This window comes from Puma concolor, chromosome A1 (assembly GCF_028749965.1).
Source record: "Puma concolor isolate L17-30 chromosome A1, mPumCon1.1.hap2, whole genome shotgun sequence".
Lineage (NCBI taxonomy): Eukaryota > Metazoa > Chordata > Mammalia > Carnivora > Felidae > Puma > Puma concolor.
The window spans coordinates 38,529,081-38,544,205 of record NC_141667.1 but is presented as its reverse complement, the minus strand read 5'-3'; the positions used below and the strand labels follow the sequence as shown (position 1 = coordinate 38,544,205).

Here is a 15,125-nt window from a genome sequence, read left to right as displayed (position 1 = left end):
TGGTTACCATTGCCGAGCGCTTTTCCAGAAGATAATTAAGCATAAAGAGTTGAAAAATAAATTTTAAAAAATAAAAAGGGTCAACCAGTCTTAAGTGCGGCTCTGGGGAGAGACTGGCTCCCCCGAGGCACAGAAACTGGCTTCTCTGAGCCAACAGCGTAAGCGCCATAAAAATTAAAGGATGTGATAGTAACAACGCTCACAGCAAACACTCGCAGCGTTCCCTCCCGCCCCTCCCCCTCCTACGCTCTCTGTGAACCAACTTCTCTGTCTACACTTCAGAAGTCTCCGGGAGGTGTGGAGAGATCCTCCATCATGACTTGGGACATTGTAAGCTGTGAAGTTTATGTTTGTGGCGCCTGGGCTCAAACAGCCATTCAGTGGCTTGCTCAGTTATCAAGAAAACAACAATCAGAAGAGATCAGTAAACAGAATCAGCTGCCAGCGCCCTGAATTAACTACTTGCATTTTAGTTTAAAAACATTAACCCACACTGTACAAGTTAATTATTTTTATTTCAAATAGTTAGCAAGAATTCAAGATTTGGGGCCAGTTTTGAAGTAACATTTTTAAAATAAAGGTACACACAGAAAATCCTTTCCCCTTTTCTCCCTGAACCTCCAAAGAAAATTTGACTTGCCTTGTTGTGACTAATCTTTAACTGTTGATTAGCAGAAAGGAAGTAAATAGAACAGAAATCAAGCATAATTTGGATTATAAATTTCTTACAAAAATTGACTAAACTTTACAAATAAGAAAATAAGTAGTTCTGCTTAGTTTACTTGTAGTAGGGGTGGGATTAAAAACCCAAATTGGTTGAATTCCATCCACACATAGCTCTTCTCATGGTTTAAACAAAATTTTAACTTTTTTTTCTCATTTTTTTTAAGAAAATGGAAAAGACTAAGTAAATCCACATGGGGCTTACAAGAGATATATCAATGAAAACGATCTTATGGCTTAAAAGTTCAAGGTGCTAGGGAAATGCCAACTACTTCTAGGTACCTTAAAAGCACATTGTCTTTTGGCTACTAGTCAAAAGAATAAGATAGACCAAAAAAAGAGGTCAATGCAATGAGTCTAACAAGCTGGTTAGGATGAATAGCAGCAGAGCATCACAGAGTCATATATTTAATCTGGAATTCAAAAAAAAAAAAAAACCCTTGTGAATTGGTAAGTGGGTACACACACCCACGAAGAATGTCAAATAACCAGAAATGTTATTTCAACAAAGAAAAAAAGTCTCTTCAAATATGGTTTTGACTTAGAAAAGAACTTTTTGAATGGTAAGGAAAGCCAGGTCCATTTAATGAAAGGGAAAGAGAGACAGTAAACTCAAATAGAAGATGTTATTGCTCTGAAACAATGGGGGGGGGGGAGGAATCCTCTCTGAGTATAGATGTTGATGTGGATTCCCTGATTTAAGGAGAGCATCCTGGATGTTGTTAGTTGCATTAGGTTTTAGCTTGCAGAAGCTGGAGGAAATGAGTCATAATATCCAGAAGGAAGAATTCAGAGTAATAAGGGGAGGGAGGATCAAAGATAATAGCAAACAGGAGGAATTTCATTAGAAGAGTACAGCTCAAAGCTAGGTCTCCAGAGGTATACAGGGAAGAGGAGAGTATGTGAGAGAGATGGTTTGCAAACAAGGAGACATTTCAGCTACACATTTTAGAGCACATGCTGAGGAGTCTAGAAGGGAACACACCTTTCATATGAATAATACAAGAACTAGAATGCAATCGACCCATCAATCCATTCTCAGCCATCAGGCAACAAATATCTTGAATCTAGCAAGTGAAACCAAATTGTTCATCACTCCCCTCCCAAATTACTGTACTTAAATTCAAGCTGTGGACCCCAGAATAGTCTGATATATATACATGTAAAACATCACCTCCTTCACCACCTCCCCACCCCTAATCTTGGGAATAAATGTCAGGATGAGAAAGCATCACAAAGATGTGTGCCTCATTTAAGTCCCTCCATTGCATTAAAACCCTAAATAAAGTTTGTGGGTTTTTTTCCCCCCATCTAACCTCTACAGAGTCCACCAGAGGCTATGGCTGGAAAAAGGAATTTAATGGTCTCCAAACGAGGGCTTGGGAGATGAGTAACTGTGCAGACACCAATATTCAGGTTGGACCTACTTATCTTTGCACTTATTATTTAGAATTCCCAAATATGATGGGGAGGAAAAAGGAAAACTGAAATGGCAGGCAAATAGAAATGATGAGCGGGAAGGTGAAAGAGTCAAGTCTGATGCCAGAGATTAGAGAGAGATAAGAGAGAGAGACAGAGAGAGAGAGAGGGATCTTTTCAGGAGAAGATCTGTGTGAGATAAGACATAACTCCTGTTTTTCTCAACAGAAGACCACAAGCCATTATTACCGCCGGCCAAATTATTACCCCTCTGTGAAGAATTAGACACAACAATCAAAGTAATCAACGGGCATGTCTAATGCACTGTAACATTTTCAATGCAAAGTTTGTTTTCTCTCTGCCCCCACGTTAGAGCCTGTAATTAACCCGTTATGTAGAACGATGCCAAACAAAAGCCTAATTGAGGCTCGTTTCCCGACTTGCGGCAGGTTTGGAGAGGGTGAAAGCGACGTGAGAGCCCGGGAGCCGCGGGGCTCACCCGGCCTCCAGCCGGGCCTCCGAGCTGCTCCCGGTCAGGGGTCCGAAGGGGCACGCGCCACAAGACACACGATTAGGGTATGTTAGCTCTCGTATTTATTAAGAATTGTCAGATATTTAAAACGCCATGACACTCGCGCATACAAACGCATCCATTTTCTAAAGAGTCCAAGTATCATCCTGGGGTGGAGGACGGAAGGGGGACAGGGTGGAGCCCCAAATCCCAGCTCGACACCCGCAACCGAAGAAGCACCAAGAAGCCTGATTTCGGGCAGGGCCCTTTATCTATCCCTGGGTTCTGGCTCCCACACGGGAACCCCCGCTAAATGCCCGGGGCCGGGGAGGCGGGGAGCGTGGGAGCGCTCGTGCCCGTGGCTCCGAGCGCCGCGAGGGCCTGCACAGCACGCGCCGCGGCCCCAGCCCGCAGAAGGCGGTTCCCCGACGGAGCCTCGGCCGCGGTTCTCGGCAGAGGCTAGACAGCCTTCGGAGGGTTGGGGAGTTGGGAGTTGGGGGAGAAAGGGGAAAGGGGAGGGGAGGAGGAAACAAGTTGGGGGTGGGGAAGAGAGACCAGAAAAGACGTAAGCTGACTGCTCTGGGAATTGCTGAGAAAACTCTCTCGGCCTGCTCTTCCTGCGCAAAGAAAGCAGCATTTCTCAATCGGCTGACAGCCGCCACCGGTAAATAATGGTCATACCTCACTGACCAGGCAGAAAGGCTCTCTTTTAGCAAGAGCTTATACTTGAAATATGGGTCATTTCAACAATCCTAAGCAGGAGACTTTGGTATAAAGCACTTACTCCAAGAAAATAAAATACTCAGAATCAAAACGCATTTCAAGCAGGACCTTCTTCCTATTTGGGGTGGGGTGGGGTGGGGTGGAGTGGGATGGAGTGGGTCGGGCAAGAAAGGGGAGGAGAGGTGGGGGGTAGAACGGAGGACAGCATCTCATTTTCAAAAAAGCAGTTAGTAACATTATCACAGCTGAGAACTAAAGGCTTCCAACCAGTTTTGATTCAACTATTAAAATGCAAACTGGCAAGTTCGACCTTAACTATTTGCAATGAAACATCACACCTATTGTATGTCAGTCTACCCCGTTCACATGCAGTCCTTAATTGCAGACATTTTAATGGCTTACTTGTAAACATATAAAAGAGGGACCCTGGATCATTGCATTTATTTATTTATCTATGCCAAACGTTTATTAGTGAAATAGTCCTGAAGATATAATTCTACATATGGCGCTTTGATTTCACATAATATTTAAGAAAAAAGACAAAACACATAGAATTAGACATATAATTCAAAGACCACGGTATAACCTTTATCTTTTTTTTTTTTACTTCAGCAAACAAAAAATGTCAAATGACATGAAAAGTGGCAAGTCTTTCGACAATAAATAATAAATTACTTTATACTTTTTGCAATGCAAGAGCAAACAAAAAAAAAGTTTCCTTTTTTTTTCCTCTTTATTTCCAGAGAGAGAGAAAACAGTCATTTTAACCAATAACTATACACATCTTTGGGGGAAAAGTTCTTGGACAGACACAAGTCAAACACAATCCCGAGACGCTTGTGGCAAAATAGAGGTAACCTTGTTGCAATGCTTTATAAGTTGGTTTTTAAATTTGAATTCAAAAACCTTTAAAGTCGCTTCTGACTTCTTGATAGAGGATGGATCTCAAAAAAAAAAAAAAAGCAAAGAAGAAGAAGAAGAAGTAGAAGAAGAAGAAGAAGAAGAAGAAGAAGGTTGGAGGGGCAAAAGTAAAAAAGAAACCAGCTACAGAACATGCTAAGAGACCCAGGATTTCAATTAACCCCTTGTTAAAGTCAACGAAAAACATCGCAAACCAACGCAGCTCCACCTTCCTGAAAGGACTTTCAGCCCAGGAGGCCAGTTTTCTCTTCCTGCTCACTTGCCGGAGCTCCTGTTTGGCAAGGCAATGACCAATATAGAAACAGCACCATTCAGAATAGGATGGACTAGAAAATCTCTATTTCTGCTTTTCTCTAGCTGTGCAGTGAAATGAAAATGCTTTTTTTGAGATCCTTGAATATAAATCCTCTACGTTTTAAAAACGTCTTTTTTTTTTCAGTACTCCTAAGGTCATTGGATAGCGTATGTTGGGTTTGGGTTTTGTTTGTTGTTTAATTCTAGTAAAATCCCATGATTGTCTTCACAGTGTTGCTACCATATCACCTTGTCATTAAAACAGACTTCGTGCATTTCATGGAGCATTCATTTCTCGATTCAGTTTTCATTGACTGGGTCGTTAAATACTTTTGTTTCGGAGTTCAACATTATATTTTCCCACTTTCTCCAGGGAAAAAAAATACATCTGAATGAATGTTCCTCATGCCTCAATAGGACTGGCTACCATGCTGTTAGGTGTATCTGGGAGCTGAGAGGACATCGACGCCACTTCACTGCCAGTGGAATTAGAGCCCGGTCCTCCTTCTGAAAAATTCACCTGCACAGAAGGTTGAGAAATGAATAAAGGAGGCTGCGACTGTATTCCTAAAAGGATTATAAGCTTGTCCTATGTGTCTATGCATGGACAAGTGTTTGTGTGTATAGATGGATACGTAGATAAAGATATCCACAGAGATCATTGAGTTTCAACAGGCTTAAAGAAAGCCCTCAAAGAAAAGAACTTGAGAAGAAAACCTCTCGCTTTCCCATCTTTCAAGAGATCTCTGTTTTAACTGAAACTGAATTCCCAACATTATGTTGCATTAAATTATTTAAGAACAAATGTGTTTCCCACTGTAAAATGGCATCGCAACTCTACCATGCATGCTCGAAATAAAATTATCCTGCTGGCTACATGTTGCCCTGGGAGCAGGCGACTTCGCAGTCTCTAGGCATCAAAGCCTCTCTTCTTGAGTTGGAAAATCCGTAACACACGCTCAGATCGCTCAGATCGTGTGACAGGAGATTCAGAGGAGGCTCCACAGAACAATGATTAACTCCTCAGAGGGTTCACAGCGTGGGCTTTCTTCCTTGTTGCTGGTCCTGATGCCTTCTGGCCTTTCTCTCTTTCTCTTTCTCTCTCTCTCTCTTTAAATCAGGCTCTTCCTTCCAAGAGGAGCCCCATATATTATAACGTCATCGCATTATAAATATCTGCCTCCTTCTTTTAAACCGAAAGTATTGTGTTGCTGTTGGAAACCTCCTTCTCCACTCTGTCCCCAAACCTCCGCCCTCCTGTCTTGGCTTCCCTCCCACTGCTCTCATCTAACACTAAAGTTTTAGAAGGTACAAACACTTCGCTGCCCTGAACCCTCCTCTTACCTGCCTTCTATGACCCGGGTTTTGCTTAAATAACACATAAGATTAACCTCACTTTAAAATAAGTTCTTTTTCCTAATTCCAGAGTCTACCTTCCTTTCTATCCTATTAAACTTTCCCATGGTGAGGTTAAGGGGCTTCTCCAATTTATCTAGCTTCTAGCCTGGCCCACTTACAAATGTAAAGCTGGGCCAAGTCCTTGTAACCACTGCCTCTGGTCTCTTACCTAACTGTTGCCACAGAGAAAGAAAATGCTCTCCAGGAAAATGCGAGGGTGAAAAGCTAACCTCAACTGAAGTTTTATTTTCAAAGAAAGGAACAAAGTTTTTAGAATAGATCTTGTTTTACAGAACAAGATTCTATAGGGCTGTTAACTCTTAAATAAAAATAAAATTATGTGTATATATGCCATATCACAAAGTACACATATTTAATAATTACTTGTCTTGCTCCTCAAGCCTTTTGTAGGCATAAGGTAAGTTAATTTTCCCTTCCTTGGATGTGTAAAACATATTAATGCTAAAACAGGTTTTCATGTGCCGTCTCTCTGATTGGTAGAACTCTTGCTTCTTTTGCTGTACATCCCCCAGAGTATGTGATTATGTATAACGTCTGAACTCATACACTTAAAATGTTAAAGCAGTCCTACATTTTAGATTAAGATAGTCCTAGAAAGGAATAATAGTAACAAAGTATCAATCATACCCTTAAATAACTGAACTCTTTACTGATATATTTGAAAATTATACCCAGCCAAGTGCCTGCTGCCCATTGATAATAACGTTGATTGTGTCTTACATCAGTTATTATTACAAACAGCTAGATTTAGGTCTTTAAATATGCCATTCTCTAGGAGCTGAGGAGAGAATAAATTTACTATTTGCTGATCAAAATGTCAAGGTGATCTCTAAAGTCCCTTCCAGCTCTAAAAGTCTGAGATGTATGATTGTGCAACCCTGCACGCCTTCCCACACATGTCTAGTTAGTCTGATGCCTTGAAGTTACACCTCAAAGAAGGCCCGGCTGATAGGAAATTCAACCTATATGGTCAAGTTATGAACTCACAGAAAAGACTCACAAGAGGTTTGTTTTCCTTGAGTGCGTGCCTCCTCTCCACCAAGCCTCCTTCCTCTCTTCCCGACCCTGGGGCCAGGGAGGCACCCTCCCCACTGAATCCTTCCTCCTGTGACAGTTAAACCAGAATCTTCTTTTTGTCGGGGATTCAGCCTCCTGACTCCAAGAGCTGAGACTTACCAGTTGCTGAAAAGCAGGCTGATCTATGTCACTCTGCAAGGCGAAGTCACTCAGTACTTTCCAAGGCGGCTGGTAACTTTGCACCTCCACTGGGTTTGCCTGTAAGCCACCATCGTGTCTCTCTGGACTGGCAGCCACCATGGGAGTTCCTGTCATCCCCTGGATATTCTGTGAATAGGCCCCCCCCAATCCCAACATGTTAATGACCAAACTCCCTCCCTCCATTGTCTGCACAGGCTAAGCAAATAAACCCTGGCATTATCTTATCTATATAGTGACTATTATTGACTCAGTTAATCTGCTGCATGTATGGATATTAGCCAGAGTCCAGTTTTGTTTTATTGTATTTTGTTTTTCTGCTTCTGTGGGCGGGACTAGTAGGTCTGCTTGGATCTTATTAAACTGAGTTCTATTCTGATTTTCTCCTCTCCTTTCCTTTTACATTCACAGCATATCCCAATTCCCCACATCTGCCTTCACAGGCCATAGCATCACAGAAGCAGAAAGCTGAGGCAAAAGAGGCCTCCCGGCAGCCTCCAGACATGGTGGTTTTCTGGGCAGTTTCAGTTAGTTAGATTTTCAGTTACATTTTCTACAGGCAGTTCTCTTCACAGCGCCAGCCCCCACCCCCAAGGGTTTAGGTCTGGCGGCTATTGTGCTGTGACGCACTCACCAACCTGAAAAGTGCCCCAGACCAGGCTTGGCTGGCCTGCCAAGTTTAATGACAGCAGGGGTTTTATGGCATTTAAAAATAGGGCTGAAGCGGTAAAAAGAAAAAAAAAAAGTTCTTTAGTTTAACTCAATCAGGAAGCCTGTGGAGTGGGTGCTGGCATGGGCCTGGGATGACAGTAGATAATATCATCTCTGGAAGCCCGGGCTAGACCTAGAGCAGAGGGTGTCCTGTTTTCACAGGTCACCTTGGGGGACCTCACTGACCTGAGGGCGCTGGGGGCACACCCAGAGGGTTGCCTGGGTGACCTACCCATCAAACCTCTGAATTAGATAGGGAACCAAGGAATTGTCCCTCTCTCCGGTGCCTGGGGAACTGACAACCTGAAAGCTGGTAAAATGGAGCCAGGCCTTGCTGCCGCCTGCCCATGAAGGGGTGACCACATCCTTCTGGTTCCAGCCTAGGGGTATGGTTGAAGGGCACCCCACTGGTCAGGTGGCCGGTGTGGCTATTTCTCCCCTGGGCACAGGTGGAGGTAAGGGGTTGCTGGCTCCTGCCCTGGAGCAGGATGGAACCCATGTGCAGGCCAACCTGGGTAGCCGCCAAGCACCTCACACTCTTGCTCTGCTCCCGACCCCCCCCCCCGCCCCCCCGCAAGTACCCTACCCGGCTCCAGGGCCACTCACAGTTTTGTCATTGGGCTGCTGCTGCTGGAGCTGCTTCATCATGATGCTCCGCTTCTTGTCCTTGCACCGCTTGTTTTGAAACCAGACCCGGATCACGCGGGGACTGAGGCCTGTCATCTCCACCAGTTGCTCCTTCATGAGCGCGTCTGGCCGGGGGTTGGCGGCATAGCAGGTCCGCAAGGTGTGCAGCTGCTTCTCGTTCAGCACAGTCCGAACGCGGGTGGTCTTCTCGGGCTGCTTGTGGACATGGGGCCGCAGGGCCGGCTGCCGGGCAGAGATGGGCTCGGCTGTGAGGCAAGGGGCACTGAGGTGAGTGCAGGCCAGGCCGGGCTGCTCACCCTCCCGTGCAGTGCTGCAGGGACAATGGCTTGCTTTGCAGCCTCCACAGACAAAGCAGGGGAGGCAGAGGTAGGGACCACGGAAGCAAAAGGGAGAATGAAATCTGACTTTCTAGTCTGAGAGGTCAATGCTGACTAGTTTAGGCCCAGAACACAGCCTCTACCCTTGCTCTGGTCAACATAGCCTCAGAAAAGGGGTGGCCGTCTCAGGGGTAGCATCTTTCATCATTGTTTCTCTTTCCTCCAGGCCTTTCTTCATACCCAGACTGGGCCCAGGTTACTGGAGAACCCCCACTTCTAGACTCTTGGGCAAAGGCCACAGAAGGTGCTAGGAAAGGAAACGCAGTATACCCCAGCATCAGCCAGAGACACTACACCAGCCAAGAGGTCTCTAATGCAAAAGCCGAAGAGAATTCTGCCAGAAAGCCTTGAACTTCAGTCCAGCGGGGACAATCGTGTCAAGGGGCTAAAGAAATTCAGTATTTCGACCATAACTCCAGTCCTTGATCTTTCCTACTACTAAATCTACCTGGCCGTTCCTGAGATGGGCTGACTCCATGCAAAGGAAAACCGAAACTGTAGAGCTGCAGATAAATGACAGCTGGGAAGTGTTCTGTCTCCTGACTTCCTCCCAGTATTTCTGCCTCTCCTCTGTCTCCCCACAAGCACAGCACAGGTTGCACAGGACAGAAATCACCACTCTGGCTTTGCCCATGTGCAAGCTAGTCACATATCCCCCTAGAAGAGAAGTCTTAGAGCCTCTGAAAAAGCAGAGTGGGAAGACCCGGGTTTCCTCAACATCAGTGTTTAGTGAGAATTGATACTTTAAAAATGAGCCAGGTAGATCTACTCATGAGGGGAAGAAAGGTTGGGAAACGTCATCTGCCTTCTTAGGGAAGGCCTCGTCCTGGCCAACCTTGCTTTACTTCAACTCTCCTTCTTGGGGAAGGGCTTTCTGAAATGTATGGCACAAATCCTGCACCTTCCAGGACCCCTAGGGTCAGGTCAAAACCTACTGGGTCAATTTAGTGTTACAGCGACAAGCCTGAAGATGAAATCCTCACCAAATCACATAGAATGAATGGTTTAAAGACGCAGGCTCCTTTTAAAAGTCAATTACTCCGGGTTAGCTTGTTGACAGTTTTAAATCACAGCTCTGTGCAATGGCCTGCAGTTATTGGACTGTATCTTTTCACGTCCATTCTTTCACAAAAGTACACACATTTTAAAAACGTTTTAGCTTGTGGGCCAGTTGCAAGGAAAAGGGATTTGAGGGGCTAAATGACTTAAGGCTACCTGAGCTTCCTTCATTGGGTTAAAGGAAGAAGCTCCAGGGCCCAGAGCTCCACCCCTTTAATTAGGCAGCGGCAGGAAGAATACCTGGCGGAGAGCTGAAGCCCATTTTCAGTAAGCCGCGGTTTGGAGGCCAAGGTGAACTGGAAGTACTGTTTGGACGTGTGTGTACATGTAAGCGCAAGTGGTGTACATTTATGTGTACCCATATATATACACACAGCCGCGTAGGTGTGCTGGACGGGGCGGGCGGGGGGGGGGGGTGTGCGGTGAGCCAGGGGACACAGTGAAAGCACTGAACCTTGCGCAAAAGAGCAAAGCGCTGTGCAAACTGCTCCCAGAACACTTCCTTAAACTGCCTGCCGCTGCGCAGCGACTGCCCTGTGGCTGCCAGGGTCGCTGAGGTCGGTAGCCGCCGCGCTGGCTGGGGGCGGCGCTGGCCTAGCCCAGAACCAGCCTCCCCTCGCCGGCCTCCCTCCGGGCAAGGAGTACCTGCCATTTGCAGCGGCCGCGCCGGGTGCAGAGGGCTGAGCGGATCACCGGCGCCCAGGCTGGCCCTCTCCACCACGTCGTGGTCTGCACGGCAGAAGAGCCCGTCCTCCCGAAGCGCGAACTCATCCCCAGGGATGAGCTGACGGCTGCAAGCCACGCAGCGGAAACACTCGATGTGGTACACCTTGGAGCGGGCGCGCATCACGAAGTCGTTCTTGCTGAAGCCGATGCTGCACTTGGCGCATTTGATCCCGTACAACCTGCGCGGGGGGGGGGGGGGGGGGGGGGGGGGGGGGGGCCGGCGGAGGTGAGGAGAAAAACACAGAGAGAGGGATCACTTCAAGCCGGCATGGCCCGGGCCCAAGACTGCAGATGACCCCAGCCACAACGCCCTGCGTCACGGAAGTCAGCATCCGCCGACTAGCTGAGAATGGGAGGATAGAAATGGTTTTCTCTCTTGGTCTCCCTTTCTTTTACCCCCCTTTCCTTTCCTATGAACCTCCATGTCTCTGTCCGTCCGTACCTACTAGCTCAGAACAGCCGCAAAATAAAAATGTTTGATGTGTTTGAAACCTGGGCCTCTGTTCCAGCCATCAGTCCCAGGGTAACCCTTATAGCTCTTGGCAGAAAAGAGTCCGGGTGACTCTAGTAGCCACTGGCCCTACACTTTCGCCTTCCTATCCCCCAATTTCTGCTGCTAGAAATGTCTCCAAAACTGCTACAAAAAGTCCTTCCAAGATAATAAGAGGCTAGGGGATGAGATTATCAGCGCACTCGGTCTGTAAATATGCACAAATGCACAAGCAGAGTAGCAAAATGAAACCTCTGAGGGTTTCCAGATCCCCTTCTGCACAATAACCACGTTGCAGTTTTTCCCTAAGGATTTTTCCTCCCGCAACAATGTTAACACAAAGTTTTCCTCTCCATTCTTTCTTTTATTATCTTTGAAATTTGCTCCTGCTCCCTCAATCTTTCTCAAGTTGTTGAAGCATCTACTTCTATTTCAGTTTGCTTGAGAACCATGACCAGCAAGAAAAATGAAAAGACCCACTTCTAAGGTCTTCCTCGCTGATCTTACCCTACAAGGGACAATCCTTGTAGGTTCCACCTAGGGGGCACTGCCCTGGCCCCCTCTCCAGCTCAGTAAAAACAGAAGTGGGAACATTTCTACAAACAGAATGGACCAGAGGAAAAGATCCATACAAAGTAGGGGGAGGGCACCTCACTCCCCCCTCCAGGAGACAAACCTAAATAGTCCCCCTGTTCTGCTTTTAAAAGGACAGGAGTTCAAAGGGACACACACACACACACACACACACACACACACACACACTCACTCACATAACTGAGAGAGAGAGAGAGAGAGAGAGAGAGAGAGAGAGGAGGGAGAGGGAGAGGGGGAGAGAGAAGGGGAAAAGGTAAAAGCGATTGGTTCCTTTTATAAATGTGTATGCAGAATTAGATACAGGAAGGTCTGTTAGCAGTTGAGCAAAACCCTATCTCCATAGGAGGAAAGATAGTCCTAGAGGTGCAAAGTGAGCTCTCCCTCTCCAGAATCTTAAGCTCACACACTAGTCAAGTAAACAATGAAAACGGCTCATTTGTCAGAGGTTAGAAGGTAGATTCAAAAGTTTTTCCTCCCTCCGCCTACTCTATGTGAGATCTTCCATTTCATAGGATGAGGACTTTACCTTGCCTGTGACCAAACAATTTGGAAAATCCCTCCCCCTTCCTCTAGTTCCCCACATCCCCTATTTCCTCCCGCTTTCTCCCTGCAAAGTATTAATAACCCCCCAACTGCTCAGTTTTACCTATCAAGATTATACTATTTCATGATTTTGCAATAAGAAAAAGCGTTGCACACTAAGTGGACAGGGAAAAATTGTGACTGCATACTTAAATCTTGACTAAACTTTAATATAAGTTCTCGGCTCCAGAAATTCTATAACTTACAAAAGCTAATTACTTGTTAATAGACACTGGAGAGTTTTTTAAAAAATAGATACATAATACTTTGATATTATTTAACATAATAGTGAAGATGTTATCTCTTCCGTTTGTTATTAAAACAATAAAATTTTCTTTAGGAATTCTACTTACTTCCTAAGGCAGAAAATGAAATTTCTGACATATATATACACAGGTTAGAGAAAATTTGAGATTTGTGAACATGAAGTTAAGGCACAAAATAAACTGAAAGAGAGAGAGAAAAAAAAGGAAAACTCAGAAAGTTCCCAATGTGGTGTTAGTCTTGTCACTATGGGCAATTCGCTCATTTTATCAGTTACCAGATTTTAATGTGAGAAAGGAAGCTGTTCAATTATCTAAATATACCAATTGTTCGTAGACAGATGATGAGCAATTTGATCTGCTCTGTCTAATTCATCAGCTCAGATAAGATAAGAAAGAAAAGATAGTCAGATGTCACCAAAGGGTTAATATTTAAAAAGATTAAATATCCGGTCTTTTTGCAGGGAATATTTGGGTTGGTTTTGAAATTTTCCAAGAAGGGACTCTTGCCCTAAGAGGAAAAGGGGCAATATTTCTATCTGCACTTTCAAAGTGCACTTCTAAACATCCTTAGTTCAAACTTTTATTTTGCGTATTGCATTGACATTTCCACAGAATTTGTAAGTTACTAAAATACTGAACTATAAAAAATAAACGAATAGGGAAAAACACCGCATGATACAATAAAAACCAACCTTTTAAAAAAGAGAATTTAGAAACCCGAAGTTATCCATCTTTAAATTTCTGTTTGTTTGTTTTGGAAGGGGGAGGGTGAAAGAAGAACACAATTTGACCATCACAAATTCCAAGAGCCATTAAACCAGCTTCACTACCGCAACTTATAAAAACCAATACTGAGTTGTGGGGTTCCCCCCCCAAACAGTGAAAGAAACAGAATAGTGCAATTTATGTAACACATTTAAAGGGTAACTTTTCCACACTGGCTCCCACTAAGGCAAACTTCGCAAAAAGACAAAGCCACGTCCAATAATAAAAAAGGAGTAGAGAGAGACAGGGAAATCTCACAAAATTAAGGAAGCAATATAAATGGCGTACCTGATATAATCCCTTTTACAGTAGGTTTTCCCATCTCTAACAAAGCAGGTACAGCTCTCGTCCAAATACTGATTACACTCTGCACATTTCAAACATGCTGCATGCCATTCCAAATCCGGAGAAACCCTCAGAATATACTGATCGTGAATTTGATTGCCGCAACCAACACATAGGGAAATCAGACGTTTTTCTGAAATGAAAATAAATACATGATTGACTAACCGTTTACTTCCTACAGAGATAAACACACTTTTAGTGTCGTTCTCTTATAGGGCGTACTCTGGGAGTTTTTCCCCCCCTTTCTTTCTTCTTCTTCTTCTTCTTTTTTTTTTTTTTTTTTCTTTTCAAGAGTATTGCACTTTGGGATGGTAATTGAAGTGTGCCATCAAAACCTTGACTCATTTTAAAAAAGGAGGTGGAATATATGTAAAATGCAGATTTGAATAGTCTACATTTGTAAGCCTAGCACGCAATCAAACCCGTTCATTTTGTATTTCTTTTTCCTCCCTCCTCCCTCTCTGCCATAATCATCGGGAAAGATTATGGATAAGTCAAGTCAAAGAAAAGGTTTTGACTAGCAGCGTTAAGTGAACGCTTATATTTTTCATGAAGCACGCTCTTAAATAGCACATAGGACTGGATATTGTTAGCAAGAGCAGGCATCAATACAGTTGTCACTCGTTCTCTTTTGCAAGTCTAATGCTAATTCACATCTCCGGGTATTGTATGCACAGGCAGACCTTTGCAACAGAATAACCTTCTCGGGGAGCTCAAGACTCCCGAGGAGGAAACCACCGCTTAGCACCAGAAGGCTAGGGTTTTGGAGGGCATACAGGCGAATTCAGACACAAGGTACGATCAGTCTCCCGAAGATCAGAACCGACAGCAAGCATGCAGGCGTGGCGGCAACAAGGAAAAAAAAAAAAAAAAAAGCCACCTTTTCTCTCTCCAGGCAATGACTCCAACTCTGAAGAGCTCTTGGCACCCGTGCCTGAGAGAGACCCGCGCACAAGAACAGCACACCGAGCCCCACAAGGTAAAATAGCCTCTTACTTTTTGGTGGATCGCCCATGTCTCCCATATCTGTAAGAGGGAGTAATGTCCACAGTGAAATGGTGGTTGTACAGTTGGTGAACAGCCCTCAGAGAGGATGCTGGAGCTGTGGCTAAGTGGGAAATAGTGGCCCCTGGGGTTGCCAAGGCTGAGAGAGCCGCTGCCCGGCTGCGCCGCGCCCTCGCGGAGCTGGGAGTCCAGTTTAAGCCGGCGGAGTTGGCGGAGCAGAGGCGCTGCGGCGGCGGCGGACTCGACGCGGCTCGGGCACCTCTCTTCCTTATCTCTTACTCAAACTTCTCTGCTCCAACTCAGCTCCATCGCCATTGGTCTGACGCAGCGCG

At 45.1% G+C, this 15,125-nt stretch overlaps 2 protein-coding genes across 2 annotated transcripts in view; one reads left to right on the top strand and one right to left on the bottom strand.

Moving 5' to 3' along the window:
- Positions 1-2,723: 2,723 nt before the first annotated feature.
- ISL1 (ISL LIM homeobox 1) lies at positions 2,724-15,079 on the bottom strand. The gene is made up of 6 exons (XM_086678556.1): positions 14,785-15,079; positions 13,732-13,921; positions 10,666-10,925; positions 8,543-8,829; positions 7,187-7,354; positions 2,724-5,111 (listed from the first exon to the last, which is right to left on the bottom strand). The coding sequence occupies exons 1-6, from the start codon at positions 14,810-14,812 to the stop codon at positions 4,995-4,997; spliced, it is 1,050 nt and encodes a 349-aa protein (XP_086534682.1). The 5' UTR covers positions 14,813-15,079; the 3' UTR covers positions 2,724-4,994.
- The window catches only part of LOC147584114 (uncharacterized), a 37,318-nt gene continuing 37,022 nt past the window's right edge, over positions 14,830-15,125 (top strand). Inside the window, exons 1-2 of the mRNA XM_086716016.1 lie at positions 14,830-14,838; positions 14,932-15,042. Of these exons, the coding sequence (XP_086572142.1) occupies positions 14,830-14,838; positions 14,932-15,042 (120 nt within the window). The remainder of the gene's footprint in view (positions 14,839-14,931; positions 15,043-15,125) is intronic.